General features: G+C 33.3%; 3 protein-coding genes across 4 annotated transcripts; 1 reads left to right on the top strand and 2 right to left on the bottom strand.

Annotated features, from left to right (window-relative positions):
• Positions 1 to 3,002: 3,002 nt before the first annotated feature.
• LOC135132567 (tudor domain-containing protein 5-like) lies at positions 3,003 to 13,282 on the bottom strand. Of its 2 annotated transcripts, XM_064060691.1 has the most exons (10): positions 13,027 to 13,282; positions 12,786 to 12,971; positions 12,629 to 12,735; positions 12,092 to 12,577; positions 11,806 to 12,040; positions 11,555 to 11,742; positions 4,979 to 5,123; positions 4,591 to 4,920; positions 4,092 to 4,536; positions 3,003 to 4,031 (listed from the first exon to the last, which is right to left on the bottom strand). In XM_064060691.1, exons 1-10 carry the CDS (start codon positions 13,027 to 13,029, stop codon positions 3,208 to 3,210), a joined length of 2,949 nt encoding a protein of 982 aa, XP_063916761.1. In that variant the 5' UTR covers positions 13,030 to 13,282; the 3' UTR covers positions 3,003 to 3,207. The 2 variants fall into 2 exon arrangements, with proteins under 2 accessions (XP_063916761.1, XP_063916760.1); XM_064060690.1 differs by having other exon boundaries at positions 3,003 to 4,536.
• A 5,371-nt stretch (positions 13,283 to 18,653) lies between these two features.
• Positions 18,654 to 20,413, top strand: LOC135131811 (phospholipase A1-like). The gene is made up of 5 exons (XM_064059662.1): positions 18,654 to 18,755; positions 19,242 to 19,248; positions 19,305 to 19,685; positions 19,735 to 20,112; positions 20,166 to 20,413. The coding sequence occupies exons 1-5, from the start codon at positions 18,654 to 18,656 to the stop codon at positions 20,411 to 20,413; spliced, it is 1,116 nt and encodes a 371-aa protein (XP_063915732.1).
• A 78-nt stretch (positions 20,414 to 20,491) lies between these two features.
• LOC135132456 (protein lethal(2)essential for life-like) lies at positions 20,492 to 21,136 on the bottom strand. The gene has a single exon (XM_064060559.1). It carries the CDS (start codon positions 21,084 to 21,086, stop codon positions 20,556 to 20,558), a length of 531 nt encoding a protein of 176 aa, XP_063916629.1. The 5' UTR covers positions 21,087 to 21,136; the 3' UTR covers positions 20,492 to 20,555.
• Positions 21,137 to 22,102: the final 966 nt, after the last annotated feature.

Raw genomic sequence — 22,102 nt, 5'->3', positions numbered from 1 at the left:
GTCAAGATCTATAACCGTGGCTTTTTTGAGAATTTTTAAAGTACTTTGTCAAAATGAAATTTTTCATTATGTATTAAAAATCGAAAACTAAAAGATCGGAAAAAAGACAAATTTCAAATTAAAAAATGAAAAATTGTAAATCGAAGAACTGAAGAAACGAATAATTGAAACACTGAAATACTAAAAATCGAGTAATTTAAAATTCAAAAATAATTAATATTTCGAAAAATTGGAAAGAAGAAAAAAACGAAAACTGGAAAATCCAAAAAATTAAAAATTGAATAAAGAAAAAAGTTTAAAAGTCCGGTAATTGAAAAATGGAAACTTCCAAAATCGTAAAATTGAAAAACTGAAAAATTAAAAAATCTAAAAGTTGAAAAATCGTGAAACTAAAAACCCAAAAACTGCTAACTGAAAAAATTGTAAAATCCAAACAATAAAAATTTCCACATTGAAAAAAAGAAAGATTTTAAAATCAGTACACTGAAAAATCGATAAAACAAAGAAAACGAAAAATTGCAAATCGAAAATTTGAAAAAAATGAAAAATTAAAAACTGAAAACTCGCGATATTCCAATGAAAAAATGAAAATTCGAGAAGTTTTAATTCGCAAAATTTGCCAAATCTATAAATTGAAGAAACAATAAAATGAAAAACTGAAAAATGGCAAAGCGAAAAATTGAAGAAGCGAAAATTAAGAAATTAAAATTGAAGAAACAAAAAATTATAAAATCGGAACATTAAAATAAGTAATTAGTAATTTAAAATTCGAAAATAATTAATAATTCGAAAAATTGGAACGAAGAAAAAAACGAAAACTGGAAAATCCAAAAAATTAAAAATCGAATAAACAAAAAAGTTTGAAAGTCCAGTAATTGAAAAATGGAAAATTCCAAAATCGTAAAATTGAAAATATGAAAAATTAAAAAATCTAAAAGTTGAAATATCGTGAAACTAAAAACCCAAAAACTGCTAATTGAAAAAATTGTAAAATCCAAAAAATAAAAATTTCCACATTGAAAAAAAGAACGATTTTAAAATCAGTACACTGAAAAACCGAAAAAACAAAGAAAACGAAAAATTGCAAATCGAAAATTTGAAAAAAATTAAAAATTAAAAACGGAAAACTCGCGGTATTGCAATGAAAAATCGAGAAGTTTTAATTCGAAAAATTTGCGAAATCTATAAATTGAAGAAACAATAAAATGAAAAACTGAAAAATCGCAAAGCGAAAAATTGAAGAAGCGAAACTTAAGGAATCAAAATTGAAGAAACAAAAAATTATAAAATCGGAACATTGAAATAACGAATAATTGAAAATATAAAGCAAATAAAAACTGGAACGAAAAATTGCAAATTGAAAAATCCCAAAATGAAGAATTGGGGAAATCGAAAATATGAAGAATCGAGAAATTCAAACATCGCATTTTTTTTAAATTTAAAAAAATTCGAATTTTGCTCCCAATATTTCGAAAATATTACTATATTATTATACTTTTGGAATCAGCACGTCGAGATCTATAACCGTGAATTTTTTGAGAATTTTTAAACGACTTTGTCAAAATGAAATTTTGTATTAAAAATCGAAAACTAAAGATCGGAAAAAGAAAAAAACTGAAAAAATGGAAAATTGCAAAATCGAAAAAGTGGAAAATCGAAGACCTCAAGAAACGAAAAATTGGAAAACTAAAAATCGAGAAATTTAAAAATCGAAAATAATTGATAATTCTAAAAATTGGAAAGAAAAAAACGAATCGAATCGAAAAAGTGGAAAATCCAAAATATTAAAAATCGAAAAATTGAAAAATCGAATAAGTGAAAAAGTTTAAAACTCCAGTAATTGAAAAATGGAAACTTCTAGAATCGTAAAATTGAAAAAATTAGAAAATTTTTAAATTATGATTGTTATTAGATACGTATTTAAAAAGAAAACTCGAAACATTGCAGATCAAAAGTTGAAGAAACGAAAAATTCAAAAATCAAGAAGCTGAAAAATCTAAATCTGAAAAAATGAAGAATTAAAAAATCTAAAAGTTAAAAAATCGTAAAACGAAAACCCAAAAATTGTTAATCGCAAATTTGTAAAATCCAAACAATAAAAATGTTCACATTGAAAAAAAGAAAAATTTTAAAATCAGTATATTGAAAAACCGAAAAATTGAAAAAATAAAGAAAACAAAAACCAAAACTGTTAATTAAAAATTTAAAGAAATGAAAAATTGAAAAATGAACATTCGAGAAGTTTTAATGCGAAATCCATAAATTGAAGAAACAATAAAATGAAAAACTGAAAAATTGCAAAGCGAAAAATTGAAGAAGCGAAAATTTAAAGAAATTAAACTTGAAGAAACAAAAAATTATAAAATCGGAACATCGAAAAACGAATAATTGAAAAATAAAGAAAATAAAAACCGGATCGAAAAATTGCAAATCTAAAAATAGAAGGAATGAAAAATGGATAAATCCAAAAATCGAAAAATTAAAAACTGAAAGCTCGCGATATTACAAATCCCAAAACTGCGTAATCTAAAAATTAAAAAATTCAAAAGTGAAAACCCGTAAAGTTGCAATCGTAAAATTGTAGAAACAAAAAAGAAAAGAAAAAATTTAAGCAAGGAAAACTAAAAAAAAAAAATGAAAATGGAAAAACAAAAAATTATAAAATCAAAACGCAAAATTGCAAATTAAAAATTTGATAAAATGAAAAAGTAAAGAATCAAAAAATTGAAGAAAATAAAAACTGGAACGAAAAATTGCAAATTGAGAAATCGCAAAATGAAGAATTCGAGAAATCGTAAAACTGAAGAAATCACGTCCTCAAACACGCTATATTTTTAGAATTGACACGTCGGAATCCATAGGCTTGAATTTTTTGAAACTAATTTGTATACTACAAAAAAGACATAGAAAAAAAAAGAATATTTTAATGTGACTCAATTATTTATTTCACTCCACTTATCTTAATACTGCTATTTATCGTTAGGGCACAATAAAAGAAAACCCACAAAATAAACATTTATTCGTACACCGGTGGCAAAAAATCCTACCAAGAACGATGCAATTCAAAACCACGATCCCAACACGCAGTGACAGTTAAAATAAATAAATCTCTATTTAAAAAAACACAACATCGTCACTAAATCACAACGTAAAAAAACTTCCACTGTCGCCACCAGGCCCCCACACAAAACCCTTTCACCTCAAACCTCAATGCGGATACCGAGGCGGCGGCCTAAAATTCGGCTGCGAAAACAACTGCTGCCAATTCAGCGCATTGAAATTGTACGCATTCGGGTACACCTGAGGCACACAACCAAAATAGTTATTTTGCGGTGGCAGAACGTACGGCAAAATCGGCGGATTCTGCGGCATGCCGGAATTCTGAAACGGAAACCGTTGATAATAGGGATTGCCCCTAGGACTTCCATAAAAGTTGTTGGGTGCCACCATCGGAACCGTCATACTATTATTGGAAACATTGCTTGAACTGAATCCAGGTGGAGTCCTCACACGCTGGCTGGTATTCTGGACTTGTCTGATCGGGCTAACCGTGTCCGTAATGGTGCTATTACACGTTACGTCGTGCAGAGTATTCGTCGCTCCCACGTCCTTCTCAACATTGACTTGTTTCTCTCGTATACAAGTACACGACGAGTTTTTCAAGTCGTTCACGATTTTATCGGGCAGCGATTCGGTTGACGGTTTCGCGAATAAATCCAGCAACTGAGTTGTGTCAACGGTTTCTTCGAGTTCCAGTTGCTCGCTCCAGAAGGGATTCGTTGTCCGGAATGGGTTAGTGTTTACGTTACAGTCATTCAAAAACGGGTTGTTCGAGATTCGCGTCGGGGTGATACTCATCACACCCGAATCGTTATTATTCACACTTAGTTGTCGAAAAGTGTTCGTTAGAGCCGCGGCTTCCGTAGACCGGTCAAAGTCACCAAACGATTTACTCCCGAACGAATTCTCGCGCGAGTTTTTAGTGTCGCCCGTTTCCATTTTAGCAGCACCGGTCGTACCTTGTCTTATCTCTGAAATACGTTTTTTGTTACAAAAATACTCTTTAACTGAGCCGTTCGTTTTTTTCTCACCGTCAGCGTTCGATTTGCTTTTAACTACGGTTTTTGTAGAGTCTGGTTTACACCCACTTTCACTTTTTACGGATTTTCGACTCTGCGATAGTTCCACTTCGGCGTGTGGGTGGTCTTGCAAATACAGTTCTTTGATTTCGTCGACCAAGTGATCAGGGAAGAAGGAAAAGTCGAACTCGAGGTCGATTGTAGGAATGACGATGTTCTTCTTTCTTTTGCGGCCGAAGTTTTCAAAGTCGCGGACGATTTGGTGGATGTCTTCGTTGTAGTATATGTCGAAGTACTGCGGCATGTAGTGGTGCATCGGGATTTTGTTGGCGAAGATGTACTTTCTTTCTTCCGTCGTCGGCGCCATTCCGGCTTCGATTTCGTAAAATTCGGGATATAAGTGAATGTATCGCACATTGGGGGTGCAGTCGTGATCCACCAAAGTCTTTTTTCTTTCCTGAGGGGAAAACAGGACTCGATTATGGCAACACAAATTCAAATATATACATACGTCGCCGATGTAAAGTGCACGTCCTTCGTCCACGAAAATATCGTTAATGTAGAATATCTTATCCTTGTTTGTAATATCCGCCAAGTATAAATCCACAAAGTGGTCCTTCTCGTCGACTCTGGTCACTTTTCCTACGACAACTCGGTTCGTTATGAGTTGTTCGAGTCTTCGCACGGTCGAAACCTTCCACGGTTGATTTTCGCCCACTGGGTATATGTTGGCCAAGCGTCCCCTAATCGCTTGACAGGGCACTTCGCCGAAGCGCTTCGGTAGGAACCAAATTTCTTTGGAAGGGACGTTCTCGACGGTTCCATAATCGACGAAAAATACCTACCGGGAACGCACCGTATTAACAAAATTTACCTATTACACACAAAAAATTACTGACTCGTACGCACTCGGGTATCTTCGGCACCATATTGACAATAACGCAGCGGTGGTACAGGCCGGAGTACATAGCCACACAGTACAGTCCCTCTTCTAGTAGTAACTCCGGTACAAGGTAAGCGGTGCTGTTCTTCGAAAAAAAAATCCTGAAAATTGCGATGCATAAGTCACTCTTTGAAAAAAATCCTGCGATTTAACTTTAAAACTGCATAAAGTTTTAAATTGTAAAAAATTGGTATACAATGTTGATTACTATTACTAGTCCGCCCACCCACCCTCTCTTTTCTCTTTTATTTTTCAGTTTTGTAATTCGTGATTTATTCAATAAAATAAATTGACGATTCTTTAATTTTTTTGAGTGACCCGGTATAAGCAAATCTAAAAAATGAAGGCTCCTATAAAAAATTATAAAATTTGATTTTACAATTTTCGTTTTGTGATAACAGTTGTGAAGTAAAAACCAGAGGCATAAATAACACCCCTTGTCCTTCAGCCGTACGTAATAGCAATCTCAAGCTCAAGTGTTTATTTATGTTTGTACATCGAAAGAATGTCACGTAGAAGTCTGATTTTAATGAGTTTGTCTTCTCAAAACAGGACTAAAATTATTAATTAAAACACAATCGAACAAAATGCTCTGAATATTATAATTCTTACAAAAACTTTGTGATGACGTCATCAACATCTTTTATAACAGTCCTACTCCCATTCTACAGAAGAACATATAATAATTAATATTTCTTACTTATAAAGGACTCTGCAAAAAAAGTTAAGTTTAGCCCCGCCCACCCACAAGTTTTCTAATTTTTTTCTTACAAAATAAGAAATAAATCTTAAGGTAAATAGTGTAACAAAAAATTACTATAAGGCTTTTTTTTCTTTCTTAACATCTTCACTCCCATTCTACAGAAGAATATATAATTAACCCCGCCCACCCACCCCTCCCCCATATTTTCGATAGTGGATCCCATAAAATAAGAGACTCTCCAGGAAAAAGTTAAACTTAGCCCCACCCACCCACCCGTTCTCATTTCTTCTTCTAAAATAGGAAATAAATCTTAATGTAAATAATACAAAAATAGGGTTTACCCATTTTTTTTCTTTTTTAACAGCCCCACTCCTACTATAGAGAAGAATATGTAACTAATCCCGCCCACCCACCGTACCTCCATTTCAGTGATTTTTTTATCTGGTCAGAATGAAACCGGACCCCATACTGAACAGTAATAAAATTAGTCCTTAGTATGAGAATAGCGCGGGTGGGTGGGTGGGGTTAGTACTTGCTAAGATAAGGCTAACTTTGGCAGATGACATTCTTTAAGAAAATAGAGGCTGGATGGGTGGGGCTAGTACTTGCTAAGATAAGACTAAACAATATTAAGAGTAGTTACTAGAGGGCGTCATTTTTACCTACTATTGAAATATTTCAAATTTCAGGATTATTTAAAAAATTAGTTATATGTTCTGTAGACTGTGGGTGGAGCTGTTATAAAAGAAAAAAAGGCCTCACAGTAAGCTTTTTGTTATACTGTTTACATTAAGATTTATTTCTTACTTTGTAACAAAAAAAAAACGAAAAAACGAGTGGGTGGGCGGGGCTAAGTTTAATCTTTTTTTTTTGCACAGTCCATTATAAGCAAGGAATAGCCCCGCCCATTCGCCTCCTCTTCATTCTATTAACTACTCTTAATATTGTTTAGTCTTATCTTAGCAAATACTAGCCCCACCCACCCACCCTCTAATTTCTTAAAGATTGTCATCTGCCAAAGTGAGTTTTATCTTAGCAAGCACTAACCCCGCCCACCCACCCACGCTATTTTCATACTAAGGACCAATTTTATTTCTGTCCAGTATAGGATCCACTCGCATTTTCAATCTTTCTAGTTTTCGATTCTTTCACTTTTGATTTTATGAATTTTCGATTTTTCAATTTATCGAATTTACGGTTTTCCAAATTTCTCTTTACTGGACTTCTCGTTTTTTCAATACTTATTAAAATTTTTAGAATACTCGTTTTTACAAGTTTTCTATTTCTCAGATTTTGAACAATTCAATTTTGGGAATTTTTCCAATCCTAGATTTTTCCATTTTTCCTTTTTTAAAATCTTCGCTTTCAGAATGTTTGATTTTTTCCCGGATTTTTCGAAATCGGTTTTTCGAATTTTAGGTTTTCCGATTTCCCAGATTTTCGTTTTTGTTAAATATTTGATTCATCGAATTTTCAATTTTTCGAAATTAGATTTTCAATTTCTCGTTTTTTCAGGTTTTGAATTCTACGATTTTTCTCAAATTTACGATTTTTCGAATTTTCAGTTTTTCAAAATTTCGATTTTTGATATTTTGAGTTTTCGATTTTCGATCTCGAATTTTCAATCTTCATACTTTTCGATTCTTTCACTTTTGATTTTACGAATTTTCCATTTTTCAATTTATCGAATTTACGATTTTGTAATATTTTAATTTTTCGATTTTACAAGTTTTCTATTTCTCAGATTTTCAATAATTCAATTTTGGGAATTTTTCTAATCCTGGATGTTTCAATTTTTCAATTTTTCGATATTTAGATTTCTCGGTTTTTCGATATTTCGACTTTGCGAATTTTCAATTTTTTGAAATTTCGAATTTTCGATTTTTCGAGATTCGAATCTTTTAAATTTCGATTACTCGATTTTTTAATTTTCCGATTTTTCGATTTTATAATTTTCGGTTTCAGAATTTTCGATTTTTTCTTAGATTTTTCCATGTATCGAAATCTTGATTTTCGAATCTTTGATTTTTCGGTTTTTCCAATTTTAGGTTTTCCGTTTTCCAGGATTTTCGCTTTTGTTGAATATTTGATTCGTCGAATTTTCATTTTCTTTCCTTTTGGACTTCTCGTTGTTCCAGTTTTTAGATTCTTTGATTTTTCTCGAATTTTCGAATTTTTAATTTTTCAGAATTTCGATTTTTTGTATTTTTGAATTTTCGATGTTCGATCTCGAATTTTCAATCTGTCTAGTTTTCGATTCTTCACTTTTGATTTTTCGAATTTTCATTTCAATTTTTACATTCTTCAGTTTTTAGACTTCAATTTTTTTACAATTCGATTTTTCAATTTTCCAATTCCATTCTTCAGTTTTTTTCAGTGTTGTTCAATGGGAGCCGATAATAACTTCTGGGAGTCGAATTACAAAAAAATTCTTTAGCTAATTTTCGGGGGTGGTTGAAAAATGACCAGAAATATTGAAAAATTGTTGAGGTTTTTGAGAAGTTGACAAAAAATCTACAAAACATTCGGGGAAATAAATCTCAAGGTACTAATCCGAAAATTTAAAGATTTTCTTGTTCCAAAACAATATTTTCGAAATATTCGGTTTGAAAACCATTTTTTTTAAATAATCCCGAAATTTGAAATATTTCAGTAGTAGATAAAAATGACGCCATCTAGTAACTACTCTTAATATTGTTTAGTCTTATCTTAGCAAGTACTAGCCCCACCCACCCACCCACTATTTTCTTAAAGAGTGTCATCTGCAAAGTTAGTCTTATCTTAGCAAGTAGAATTCAAAACCTGAAAAAACGAGAAATTGGAAAAACGAATTTCGAAAAATTGAAAATTCGATGAATCAAATATTTAACAAAAACGAAAATCTGGGAAAGCGGAAAACCTAAAATTCGAAAATATAAAATTCGAAAAACCGATTGCGATGAATCGAAAAATCCAGGAAAAAATCAAACATTCTGAAAGCGAAGATTCTAAAAAAGGAAAAATCGAAAAGCCGAGAAATCGAGAAATAAATCGAAAAATTGCAACATCCAGAAATCGAGACATCAAAAGATCGAGAGATCGAGAAATCGAAAGGTCGAGACACCGAGAAATCGGCGAACCCGAAAAATCTAAAATTGAATAATCGAAAAATTAAAAAATCCAGGATTGGAAAAATTCCCAAAATTGAATCGTTCAAAATCTGAGAAATAGAAAACTTGTAAAAGCGAGTATTCTAAAAATTTTAATAAGCACTCAAAAAACGAGAAGTCCAGTAATGAGAAATTTGGAAAATCGAAAAATTCAAATATTACAAAACCGTAAATTCGGTAAATTGAAAAATCTAAAATTCGTAAAATCAAAAGTGAAAGAATCGAAAACTAGAAAGATTGAAAATGCGAGTGGATCCCATACTGGACAGAAATAAAATTAGTCCTTAGTATGAGAATAGCGTGGGTGGGTGGGCGGGGTTAGTACTTGCTAACATAAGAATAAACTAAACAATATTAAGAGTAGTTACTAGACGGCGTCATTTTTATCAACTATTGAAATATTTCAAATTTCCGGATTATTTAAAAAAATGGTTTTCAAACCGAATATTTCGAAAATATTGTTTTGGAATAACAAAATCTTTAAATTTTCGGATTAGCACCTTGAGATTTACTTCCCCGAATGTTTTGTAGATTTTTTGTCAATTTCTCAAAAACCTCAACAATTTTTCAATATTTTTGATCATTTTTCAACCACCCTCGAAAATTACCTAGAGAAATTTTTTGTAATTCGACTCCCAGAAGTTATTGTCGGCTCCCATTGAACAACACTGAAAAAAACTGAAGAATTGAATTGGAATTTTGAAAAATCGAATTTAAAAAAAAATTGAAGTCTAAAAACTGAAAAATGTAAAAATTGAAATATCGAAAATTGGAAAAATCAAAAGTGAAGAATCGAAAAATAGAAAGATTGAAAATTCGAGATCGAAAATCGAAAATTTAAAAATACCAAAAATCGAAATTGTGAAAAATTGAAAATTCGAAAATGTGAGAAAAATCAAAGAATCCAAAAACTGGAACAACGAGAAGTCCAAAAGGAAAGAAAATGAAAATTCCACGAATCAAATATTCAACAAAAACGAAAATCCGGGAAAACGGAAAACCTAAAATTGGCAAAACCGAAAAATCAAAGATTCGAAAATCAAGATTTCGATAAATGGAAAAATCTAAGAAAAAATCGAAAATTCTGAAACCGAAAATTATAAAATCGAAAAATCGAAAAACCGAGAAATCTAAACATCGAAAAATTGGAAAATTGAAACATCCAGGATTAGAAAAATTCCCAAAATTGAATTATTGAAAATCTGAGAAATAGAAAACTTGTAAAATCGAAAAATTAAAATATTACAAAATCGTAAATTCGATAAATTGAAAAATGGAAAATTCGTAAAATCAAAAGTGAAAGACTCGAAAAGTAGAAAGATTGAAAATTCGAGATCGAAAATCGAAAACTCAAAATATCAAAAATCGAAATTTTGAAAAACTGAAAATTCGAAAAATCGTAAATTTGAGAAAAATCGTAGAATTCAAAACCTGAAAAAACGAGAAATTGGAAAAACGAATTTCGAAAAATTGAAAATTCGATGAATCAAATATTTAACAAAAACGAAAATCTGGGAAAGCGGAAAACCTAAAATTCGAAAATACAAAATTCGAAAAACCGATTTCGATGAATCGAGACAACATCCAGAAATCGAGACATCAAAATATCGAGAGATCGAGAAATCGAAAGGTCGAGACACCGAGAAATCGGCGAACCCGAAAAATCTAAAATTGAATAATCGAAAAATTAAAAAAATGCAGGATTGGAAAAATTCCCAAAATCGAATCGTTCAAAATCTGAGAAATAGAAAACTTGTAAAAGCGGGTATTCTAAAAATTTTAATAAGCATTGAAAAAACGAAAATTCGTAAAATCAAAAGTGAAAGAATCGAAAACTAGAAAGATTGAAAATGAGAGTGGATCCCATACTGGACAGAAATAAAATTAGTCCTTAGTATGAGAATAGCGTGGGTGGGTGGGCGGGACTAGTACTTGCTAAGATAAGACTAACTTTGGCAGATGACACTCTTTAAGAAAATAGAGGGTGGGTGGGTGGGGCTAGTACTTGCTAAGATAAGACTAAACAATATTAAGAATAGTTAATAGAATGAAGAGGAGGCGAATGGGCGGGGCTATTCCTTGTGTATAATGGACTGTGCAAGAAAAAGTTAAACTTAGCCCCGCCCACCCACCCTACCTCTATTTCAGTGATTCATTTTATCTGATATGAATATAAGTGGATCCCATACTAGACAGAAATAAAATTAGTCCTTAGTATGAGAATAACGTGGGTGGGTGGGCGGGGTAAATACTTGCTAAGACAAGACTAACTTTGGCAGATAGGCGAAAAGTTTTTCAGAAATTTAAGTCCGTTTTAGAAAAAAATGTAGGTACGAGAATTTGTAAATGTGGATATAGAACCAGTCCAAAATTAAGTATGTTTGTAAAGTCTTAAAAAAAAAGAACATATAATCATATAATATACAGGGTGTTCATTTAATCTGTTCACGCATGAATATTTCTGCATAGGCAACCCATTATACGTTTCATAAACAGCTTTGATTAATTTTTCTTTTTAAATAATAATGAATGCATAGATAGCAATGATCAAAACGAAAATTATATTCTGAAAAAATATACCTGTATAATCTATTTGTTCCTATACTTTTACCAAAGTTAGAAACAAAAATTGTTAATACGAAATTAATATTTGCTTATTTTAAAACTAGTTAAAACTTACTGCAATTCATCCATAAGAGGATCCAAATCCCCAAACGTCATGTAAAACCAGAACTTTGAAAGATCATAGATCTCTCCAATTGTAATGTCAAGAATGTCTTCTTCTTGAATATCAGCTGGAAAGAAGCGACTCATCTGGTCGTTTATGGTAAAAACGTCTGACGGCAGCAACGCTGATGACGTTTTCCACTACAGCAGAGCAAATATATGCTTAAACATTTTTTTTTAATTTACAAAAAAAAAAAATCTTACATTTAATTTTGGCAGATCTTCCAGTACATGAGTCGTAATCACATTTTCAGTCTGAACGTGCTTAGCCGAATTTTTTTTCAGATCTTGGCTTGGTAGTGGCTGTTTTTTGTCATACAACATATAATCGTGCGACGAGTGTTGAACATAGTTGAAAATCTTGGGTAAATCTAGGCACATCTCAATCAATGATCGATAACCATACTCTTCATAATGAATGTTCTTTTTATACATAGCCCTAAAATAATTTAGTTACGTTTGAACCAAAAGTACAGTGTGACAAAAATACCGGTACTCTGCTGGAAACTTAGTACATTCGATACCATCAGGAAATTTTTTTAATAGGTTGAGTAAATTAGTTTGAACTTTTACAGGAACTTCAGATGAATGACTGATTTCGGTTGGTAAACATGTCGCTTGTTCGGTATAATCAGTTGCACAGTCTCTAGAGTCATCACAGATTTGATTTGAAAGATCTGAATTTATTCGATTTGAATAATCATTTTTATTTATCACAGGAGAATCACTATTTTCTTCTTGGTGCTGAGGCTTGTGGTTGAAATGAAGGTGAGGTTTATATACATTTTTTGCCGGTTGTTGAATACTATTATTTGGTGTTTCTGACTGATGATCCAGTTTTTCAACACGTAGTGGAGGAGATTCCAAAGTTGATTCAGACTTTTTATTTGTTGATGGAGGAAGCTTCACAGAGTACTTGTTTTGGAAAAAGCGAGGTAACCTATGATGTACTGTTGAAATGGGCCTGGAGTAAACCCTTTAATCGTGACAATTAATAACAATAGATAAAATTTCCAAAATTGCTTACTTTCTGGATTTTGGTACAGCTTTTTTTTGCTTTAACACCATCTCATTTATGTGTTGACTTTTAGACGTGACCGCTTCCACTTCACCTGAAGGACCTGACCCATAAACCTGTACAAATTTTAACATAATTTACCCTTTTACAATTAATACAATCCTACTTGAACAACATCCGGAATTGAGCGCAAGTACTCATCAAATGTCTGAAAGCCTAGTTTTCGTAAAGGAATCGCCCGACCGATCATCTCTTGAAAGTCTTTCCATAGTTGCTGTTGCGTGGATCTGAAGGGGTTTGATATCAACAAACCTTTAAGGATGTTTTTGATTTCATTTTCTTCCTGTGAGTCCTAAAATGTTTCAATAGTTTACAGTCCAAGCTTTCACAAGGCATCACAAGTTTACCATTTTAATTCGACTATGAACATGAAAAGGGGGAAAAATACAATAAGCACTTTGAAGACACCTGCATAAGGTTCAAATCAATATGGTCGCCTTAATTTATACAACAATCGCTGAATTTGATAAATAAAAACAACGTTCAAACACTTCACATTGTGTTGACCCAGTTTATTCAATTAATTATTATAAATGCACGCATCCACCGTTTTAAGTTTGGTTATGTCTTTGCCTCCTTTGCGTAACAAAACATCAACTTTCAAATCTGTTTCAAATGCTGTCAGCTGTCAAAAATTTCATTCAAAAACTTAAATGAAATCTAAAATCTAAATAAATAAATAAATATAATAAATAATAGTTGTATATTGTTTTGCCTATAAGTAGTTTTATTGATACAAAAAATTAAATAACAAAAACAGTTGTTCTTTCTTGATAGAAACTGGTATAAAAGCACTATCGATTGGGGGAAGTATAGGCAACCAATATTACGATCTTGTCACTGATTTTGACTAAAGTTTATAAAATTACTAATAAATTAGTTAAAAAAATTGGTCTAAAGTTGTTTCGACAAAACTTTTTTCGCAACTGAAGTACAATGAAACATATCCAAAATTTTCGAAAATTTATAAAATTTGATTTTGAATTACTCTAACTGTATATAAGCAAATCTAAAAAAACATGGGATTTATAAACTTTCTGTTCACGTTGAAGATCTCGTTGTAGTAGTAGCTTTTAGAGCTGAAAATTGTCATTTATAAACTCTGTTTATATGTAACTAGTTAGTTAGTAACATTGATGTTCCACTTTTGCCGTATTTAGAGGGGTTGTAGAAAAAAAGTGGAGGATTTGAGTAGATTACTACCAAAATTTACCTTTTTAGACATATTTTAAGTTTCTTGCTGACGAAATAAGTCTACACTTGTTAAGAAAAAAAGACAAAATGTAGCCCCGCCCACCCGCCCTGTCTCAATTGTGATGATTTTTTTATTCATTGTGCGCCAAGGGGGCGGAGCTTAACTGCAAAATATTTATTTCTTTACAAGAAATTAAAAACATGTTTTTGTGAATCGTGTTGTTCAAAGAATACTACGTATAGTAAAGAAACAAAGCAAAATATAAATCCCCGCCCACCCACTCCCTCTCAATTGTGATGATTTTTTTATTCGTCGTAAGTCGAGAGGCGGAGCTTAATTCTAAAATCTTTATTTTTATACAAAAAATTACCATTTTAAACGTGTTTTAAGTTTCTAAGAATAAAAAAATCACCACAATTGAGATGGGGTGGGTGGGCGGGGTTTATATTTAGCATTTTTTTCTTAATTTGCGTAGTATTTTTTGACAACACGATACTCAAAAACATGTTTTTAATTTCTTGTAAAGAAAAAAGTACTTTGCAGTTAAGCTCCGCCCCCTTGGTTCAAGGCGAATAAAAAAAAATCATCACAATTGAGATAGGACGGGTGGTTGGGCTTACATTTTGCTTTTGGTTTTAATATGTGTAGGCTCCGCCCTATAATTGCAAAATCCATATTTCCTTGCAAAAATGTACCATTTTAACCATGTTTTAAGTTTTTTGTTGTGAAAAATGGTTATGTATTATAAGAAAAAAAAAAAAAAGGTAAAACATAAGCCCCATCCACCTGCCCTGTCTCAATTGTGATGATTCTTTTATTCGTCGTAAGCCGAGGGCGGAGCCTAATCGTAAAAACGTTATTTTTCTACGAGAAATAACCATGTGAAATATGTTCTTAAGTAACTGTGTTATACAAAGAAAACTAAAAGTGTTAATTAAAAAAAAACACAAAAGAAGCCCCATTCGTCCGGATCGATTTCAATCATGATGAATTTTTCATTCGTTACTAGACCTAGGGGCGGAGCCTAATCCATATATCTCTACAAAAATTTACCATTTTAAATGTGTTTTCAATTTCTAAGAATAGAAAAATCATCACAATTGAAATGGGGTGGGGGGGCGGGGTTTATATTTTGCTTTTTTTTCTTAATATACATAATAGTATTTTTTGACAACACGATATTCAAATATTGTTTTTAATTTCTTGTAAAGGAAAAGGTACTTTGCAGTTAAGCTCCGCCCTCTTGGTTCAAGGTGCATAAAAAAAATCATCACAATTGAGATAGGGCGGGTGGGCGGGCTTAAATTTTCCTTTTGGTTTTAATATGTGTAGACTTCTTTTCACAACATGAAACTTAAAACATGTTTAAAATGGAAAATTTGTGTAAAGAAATATCGATTATGCAATTAGGCTCCGCCCCATAATTGCAAAATCCATATTTCCATGCAAAAATGTACCATTTTAACCATGTTTTTTGTAGTGAAAAATGGCTATGAACATTAGAAAACAAAAAAGCTACGATATAAACCTCACCCGCTCTGTTTCAATTCTGATGATTTTTTTATTTCGTCGTAAGTCGAGGGCGGAGCCTAATTGTAAAATCGTTATTTTTCTACGAGAAATAACTATGTGAAATATGTTCTTAGATAACTGTGTTGTACAAAGAAAACTAAAAGTGTTAATTAAAAAAGAAAACAAAAGAGAAGCCCAACCCATCCGTCTAGATCTCAATCATTCTTTGCTAAACCTAGGGGCGGAGCCTAATTGCAAAATCCACATATATCTACAAAAATGTACCATTTTAAACGTATTTTAAGTTTCTAAGAATAAAAAAATCACCACAATTAAGATGGGGTGGGTGGGCGGGGTTTATATTTTGCATTTTTTTCTTAATGTACATTGTATTTTATGACAACACGATAATCAAACACATGTTTTTAATTTCTTGGAAAGAAAAAAGTACTTTGCAGTTAAGCTCCACCCCCTTGGTTCAAGACGAATAAAAAAAATCATCACAATTGAGATAGGGCGGGTGGGCGGGTTTAAATTTTGCTTTTGCTTTTAATATGTGTAACTTCTTTTCACAACATGAAACATAAAACACGTTTAAAATGGAAAATTTGTATAAGAAAATATCAATTATGCCATGAAGCTCCGCCCCATAATTGCAAAATCCATATTTTCTTGCAAAAATGTACCATTTTAACCATGTTTTAAGTTTTTGGATGTGAAAAATGGCAATGTATATTAAGAAAAAAAAAAAGTAAAATATAAACCCCACCCACTCGCCCTGTCTCAATTCTGATGATTTTTTTTATTGGTCGTAAGCCGAGGGAGGAGCCTAATTGTAAAATCGTTATTTTCCTAAGAGAAATAACCATATAAAACATGTTCTTAAGTAACTGTGTTGTACAAAGAAAACTAAAAGTGTGAATTAAAAAAAAAAAAGAGAAGCCCCACCCATTCGGCTCAATCTCAATCACAATGAATTGTTCATTCGTTGCTACATCTAGGGGCGGAGCCTAATTGTAAAATCCATGTCTCTACAAAAATTTACCATTTTAAATGTGTTTTCAATTTCTAAGAATAAAAAAAATCACCACAATTGAGATGGGGTGGGTGGGCGTGTTTTATATTTTGCGTTTTTTTTTAATTCACATAGTATTTTTTGACAACACGATACTCAAACACATGTTTTTAATTTCTTGTAAAGAAAAAAGTACTTTGCAGTTAAGCTTCCCCTTCTCGGCTCACAACGAATAAAAAAAATCATCACAATTGCGATAGGGTGGGTGGGCGGGGCTTATATTTTACCTTGTATTTCTTAATATGCGTAGCCATTTTAATATGGATTTTGCAATTACGGGGCAAAGGTTAATTGCAAAATCGATATTTCTTTATACAAATTTTCCATTTTAAACATGTTTTAAGTTTCATCTTCTGAAAAGAAGTTTACACATCTTAAAACAAAAAGATAAAAAGTATGCCCGCCCACCCACCCTACCTCAATTGTGATGATTTTTTTTATTCTCTGTGAACCAAGAGGGCGGAGTTTAACTGCAAAATACTTGTTTTTTTGCAAGAAATTAAAAACATGTTTTTGGGAATCGTGTTGTTCAAAGAATACTATGTATATTAAGGAAAAAAGCAAAATATAAACCCCGCCCACCCACCTCATTCCAATTGTGATGATTTTTTTTATTCCTCGTAAGCCGAGGGGCGGAGCTTAATTCTAAAATCTTTATTTTTCTACAAAAATTTACCATTTTAAACGCGCTTTAAGTTTCTATGATTTAAAAAAATCACCACATTTGAGAAGGGGTGGGTGGGCGGGGTTCATATTTTGAATTTTTTTCTTAATATACCTAGTATTGTTTGAACAACACGATACTCAAACACATATATTTAATTTCTTGTGAAGAAATAAGTATTTTGTAGTTAAGCTTCGTCCTCTTGGTTCACGGAGAATAAAAAAAAATCATCACAATTGAAATAGGGTGGGTGGCCGGTCTTACATTTTGCTTTTGGTTTGAATACATATGTGTAGGCTACGCCCCATATTGCTAAATCCATATTTCCTTGCAAAAATGTACCATTTTAACCATGTTTTAAGTTTTTTGTTGTGAAAAAAGGCTACGTATATTAAAAAAAAAGGTAAAATATAAACCCCGCCCACCCACCCTGTCTCAATTCTGATGATATTTTTATTCGTCGTAAGCCGAAGGCGGAGCCTAATTGTAAAATCGTTATTTTTCTACGAGAAATAACCATGTGAAATGTGTTCTGAAGTAACTGTGTTAAACAAAGAAAACTAAAAGTGTTAATTAAAAAAAAAAAAACAAACAAAAAATAAGCTATACCCATCTGTCTCGATTTCAATCATGATGAATTTTTCATTCGTTGCTAGACCTAGGGGTGGAGCCTAATTGCAAAATCCATATATCTCTAAAAAAAATTACCATTTTAAATGTGTTTTCAATTTCCAAGAATAAAAATGTCACCACAATTGAGATGGGGAGGGTGGGCGGTGTTTATATTTTGCATTTTTGCTTAATATACTTAATCAAACACATGTTTTTAATTTCTTGTAAAGAAAAAAGTACTTTGCAGTTAAGCTCCCCCTTCTTGGCTCACAACGAATAAAAAAAATCATCACAATTGAGATAGGGCGGGTGGGCGGGCTTAAATTTTGCTTTTGATTTTAATATGTGTAGACTTCTTTTCACAAATGGAAAATTAGTAAAGGGAAATATCGATTTTGCAATTAGGCTCCGCCCCATAATTGCAAAATCCATATTTCCATGCAAAAATGTACCATTTTAACCATGTTTTAAGTTTCTTGTGAAAAAATGGCTATGTATATTAAGAAAACAAAAAGTCAAAATATAAGCCCCGCCCACCCGCCCTGTCTCAATTCTGATGATTTTTTTTATTCGTCGTAAGCCGAGGGGCGGAGCCTAATTGTAAAATCGTTATTTTTCTACGAGAAAATACCATGTGAAATATGTATAATTAACACAATCGCACAATTTAAATATTTTTTTTCGGCAAAATTATGACATGACGTTATCAATTGATCTAAAAATTACCATCTTTAAATCGTCTGTAACATTTCTAGGTATTCGGTTTTGCAGTTCTTGATTTAATTAATAAAATAAATGGAGTCATTAATTTTTTTGCATTACCCTGTGTAAGCAAACTGAAAAAACGTGAATACAAATGCAATAACTTCAAAAGTGTGCGGTATACTTTACTGAACGAAAAAAAAACAAAGTAAGAATGAGAAACAACTGCAAAAAAACTGAGGCGGCAGCTCTTTGTGCAGGTGGCCGCCTGGCTGCAAGTCATAAATTAGCGGAACGCCCAGTCGAAGACGAAATCGTATTTTTGTAGTAACCAAACTAAAAAGAAATACATTTTACTTTTCGTTACATTTAGGCCAGAAAATTGTATGGATTGAAAAAATTTTACATACCTGTAATAATATCACAGGCAATACTATCATATCAACTGACAGTATATGAAATAGACGCTGGGTTATTGGGATGCAAAACATTTTTTTGGTCGGTCTCTTCTAGCAAAAAAAGATCATAAATAAATCAAATAAAACCTAATGCGTTATATTATGACTCAACGATAAATATTGTGGATTTTATGAAACCGCCTTTAAAAAAAAACGAGATGGTACACATACGAACATAAATCTTATCAGTCAAAACCAAAATTAATTGTAATTTTGACATCGACTTAAAAAGAAAATTGTATAAAAGGATGCCATTTCAAATTCTGGCTTTAGAAGTTTTTCAAAAATCGGCAAAGATGCACAAACGAGTAGTACAGTTGTTGCTTCTATTTTGTGTCGTTCAGTATGGAAGTAAGTTTCACTTTGATTTTGGCCATATTTTCTATTTTCCTAATTAATCGTTGCAGGATCCGACAGCTTTTTCCTCAGTGATGACATTAAACACGACTTGTTCAATATTTACACTGGGGCTGCTTTAGTGGAACGTGGGTTAATGCGCGAACCTGTGAAACTAGAAAACGTTAAATTGTATCTATACACCAAACACAACAAAGAGAAAGATAGTTATATTCCACTTGATATTACTAACCCATCTCCGTTAAACAATCCTCGTGCTAAAATCGCTTTCATCATCCATGGCTGGCTGGAGCATAAAGACGTTTCATGGTACGACGACTTGAAGGATGCTCTTTTGAAACGGGACAGTTCGTACTACGTGATTCAAGTAGACTGGTCTGAGTACTCCCACTTGGGGTACTTGTTGTCGTCGTACACAACCATGGACATCGGTGGGTACTAATGTGGTACTCGATCAAAATAACCCGTGACTTATTCCAGGTGCAATCATTGGTGAATTCATTTCGGACCTTAACAGAAACTACAACATCCCACTTTCTAACTTCCTAGTCATCGGTCACTCTCTGGGTGGTCAAATCTCCGGCTACACCGGCAAGAAAGTGCAAGAACTAACAAACCAGAAAATCCCAAGAATCGTAGCTCTTGATCCTGCAGGTCCTTTATTTTCGTCTAGACCAGAAGAGGAACGTCTGAACCAACACGACGCCGAAGTTGTCCACGTTATCCACACCAACGGTGGTACTTTCGGCTACCTGGATAAGTGTGGTACCCTCGATTTTTATCCAAACGGTGGAAGTTTCCAGCCTGGGTGTCTCAAAGCTTTTATTCCAGATCTCGATGGTTTCAAAGACATTATAAGTCAGTACTTTTATCCCTAATGCTATTTTTTTTATTAACGAAAATTTTTATAGTTGCGTGTGATCACCAGAGGAGCTGGAAGTATTTCACAGAAGCCGTGGCAAGACCTAACTCGTTCAAGGCAAGGAAGTGTAGCAACTGGCTCAAATTCACAACGAGCTATTTGTGCGACGACGAGTATGCTTATATGGGCGATTTGGACACTAAGCAAACTGGAGACTTTTATCTAGAAACCAACAGCGAATCGCCTTATAGTGCTGAAAAGGCGAGCTTCGTGAGAAGTTTTCTTGGAGACTTGTGAAATTAAGAAACGGTTTCAATATCCTGGGGGTTTATTTTGTTGTAATGTGGGTGGCTAAGTTCGTTGGAAAATAAAGGGTTTCATTATCGCTGTTTATTTACTTAAAGATACATAATATTACAGAAATGGAAAATTATAATTTTCAGCTTCTTTCCTCTTCCTTCTTCTCCACGACCTTGGACGGTTGTCCCGTCTGGACTATCGCAATACTCCGCGCCCCCGCTTCTTCCACCCCAATCTTGGGCGCCGTAATCGTAAGCACTCCGTCCGACGACAACCTGGACTCCACCTTATCCAGATCGTGCCCTCGCGGCACCACATACCTCCGCATAAAATGTCGCGAAATGTACCCATGCTCGTCCTCCTTCTCCTCGTGCTTCCCTTCCACACATATCGTGTTGTCCACCACCCTCACCGTGATCTCGTCCGGCTTGAACTGCTGCACGTCTAAATTGGCCTGGAACTGACCCTCGGCGAAGCTGAGAGTCGACCCGGCGTCCCGCTCAGACGCGGCCGACCGCCAAGGGCGCAGATACCCCGCGGGACGGCTGAGGTAGTTGCGGAATTCCCGCGGGATCATGGGCGAGAAGAGGTCCTCGGGCTCTAAGCTTAAACCGAAGCGCTGGTCCAGGAGACGGGATGGCCGGGAATAATCGAAGGGATCGAACCACATAGTCACTGCACACACACAAGAAGTGTTGACCTTTCAACTGGGATACAATGCGGCTCGCGATGCATTTATAGGTCCGCGCGTAGAAACTTCTGGATACGCTCTCTGGCGGGAATCGCGAGTTTGAGGGAAAAATTCGTTCAGCGGATGCTTGCACGTTTTCACAGACACACTTTTAGATATTTGTTGTTTTTGGAATTTTGATGACACTACCAAGAAAAACAAGGCTAGTAAAAAAATTGTGGAGGGTTATGTGGATGACATCACAATTTTTTGGGAAGGCCTTGAACAAATTTTGATTAACGATTTATCATCTTTCCTATAACCTTAAATCATTTGCAATATTTCAGTATATTCGTTTTTGCAATTTTAAAGTTAAATTGTAAAATACAATTTTGAATTTTTTCCCAAAAATCTCGATGTGAAGGGTAAAAACTCGACACGGATTCTAAATTACACATCATTTGTTCATGAGTAACGATGGTCCCTGCCCGGACCTGGATTATTCTGGTTTCTAACATCTGGGGATTATCGGCACGCGACAACTAAAGCTGTAAATATCTCTTGCTATTGTACTACTGTCCATCTTGTTATTGCCAATAAAATTTTATAGGGTACAATGAAATTTCCAAAACTATACTTCCTAAGATAAGACTGATTTGGGCAAACGGCATACCTTTAAGAAAAGAGAGGGAAAAAAACAGGATCCCAAAATTAACTCAAAAACATAGGACAAGAAAATAGAACATCAAAGTCTCCCAAAATTATTTTAAATAATTTACAAAAAAAAATTCCATGGGTTCCCAAAATAATACACCATAGGTACCCAACAGTCTCCCGAATTTAAAAAAAAAAACACTGCTACACTCAAGACTTTTCTAAATTTATAAAAAATAAAACACCAAATGATTTTTTCAAGTTAATCCAGCAACAGAACACCACATTCCTTTAAATTTATCCGAAAATAAAACACCAGGGGAACTAAAATTAAGTGCGAACATTTTAAATGTGGGCAAAAT

Source organism: Zophobas morio, unplaced genomic scaffold (genome assembly GCF_036711695.1).
Source record: "Zophobas morio isolate AGI-343-1 ecotype UQ-CSIRO unplaced genomic scaffold, CSIRO_AGI_Zmor_V1 ptg000021l, whole genome shotgun sequence".
In the NCBI taxonomy this organism is placed as follows: Eukaryota; Metazoa; Arthropoda; class Insecta; order Coleoptera; family Tenebrionidae; genus Zophobas; species Zophobas morio.
The sequence above is the reverse complement of the archived record's forward strand: the minus strand, read 5'-3'. Positions and strand labels throughout refer to the sequence as shown.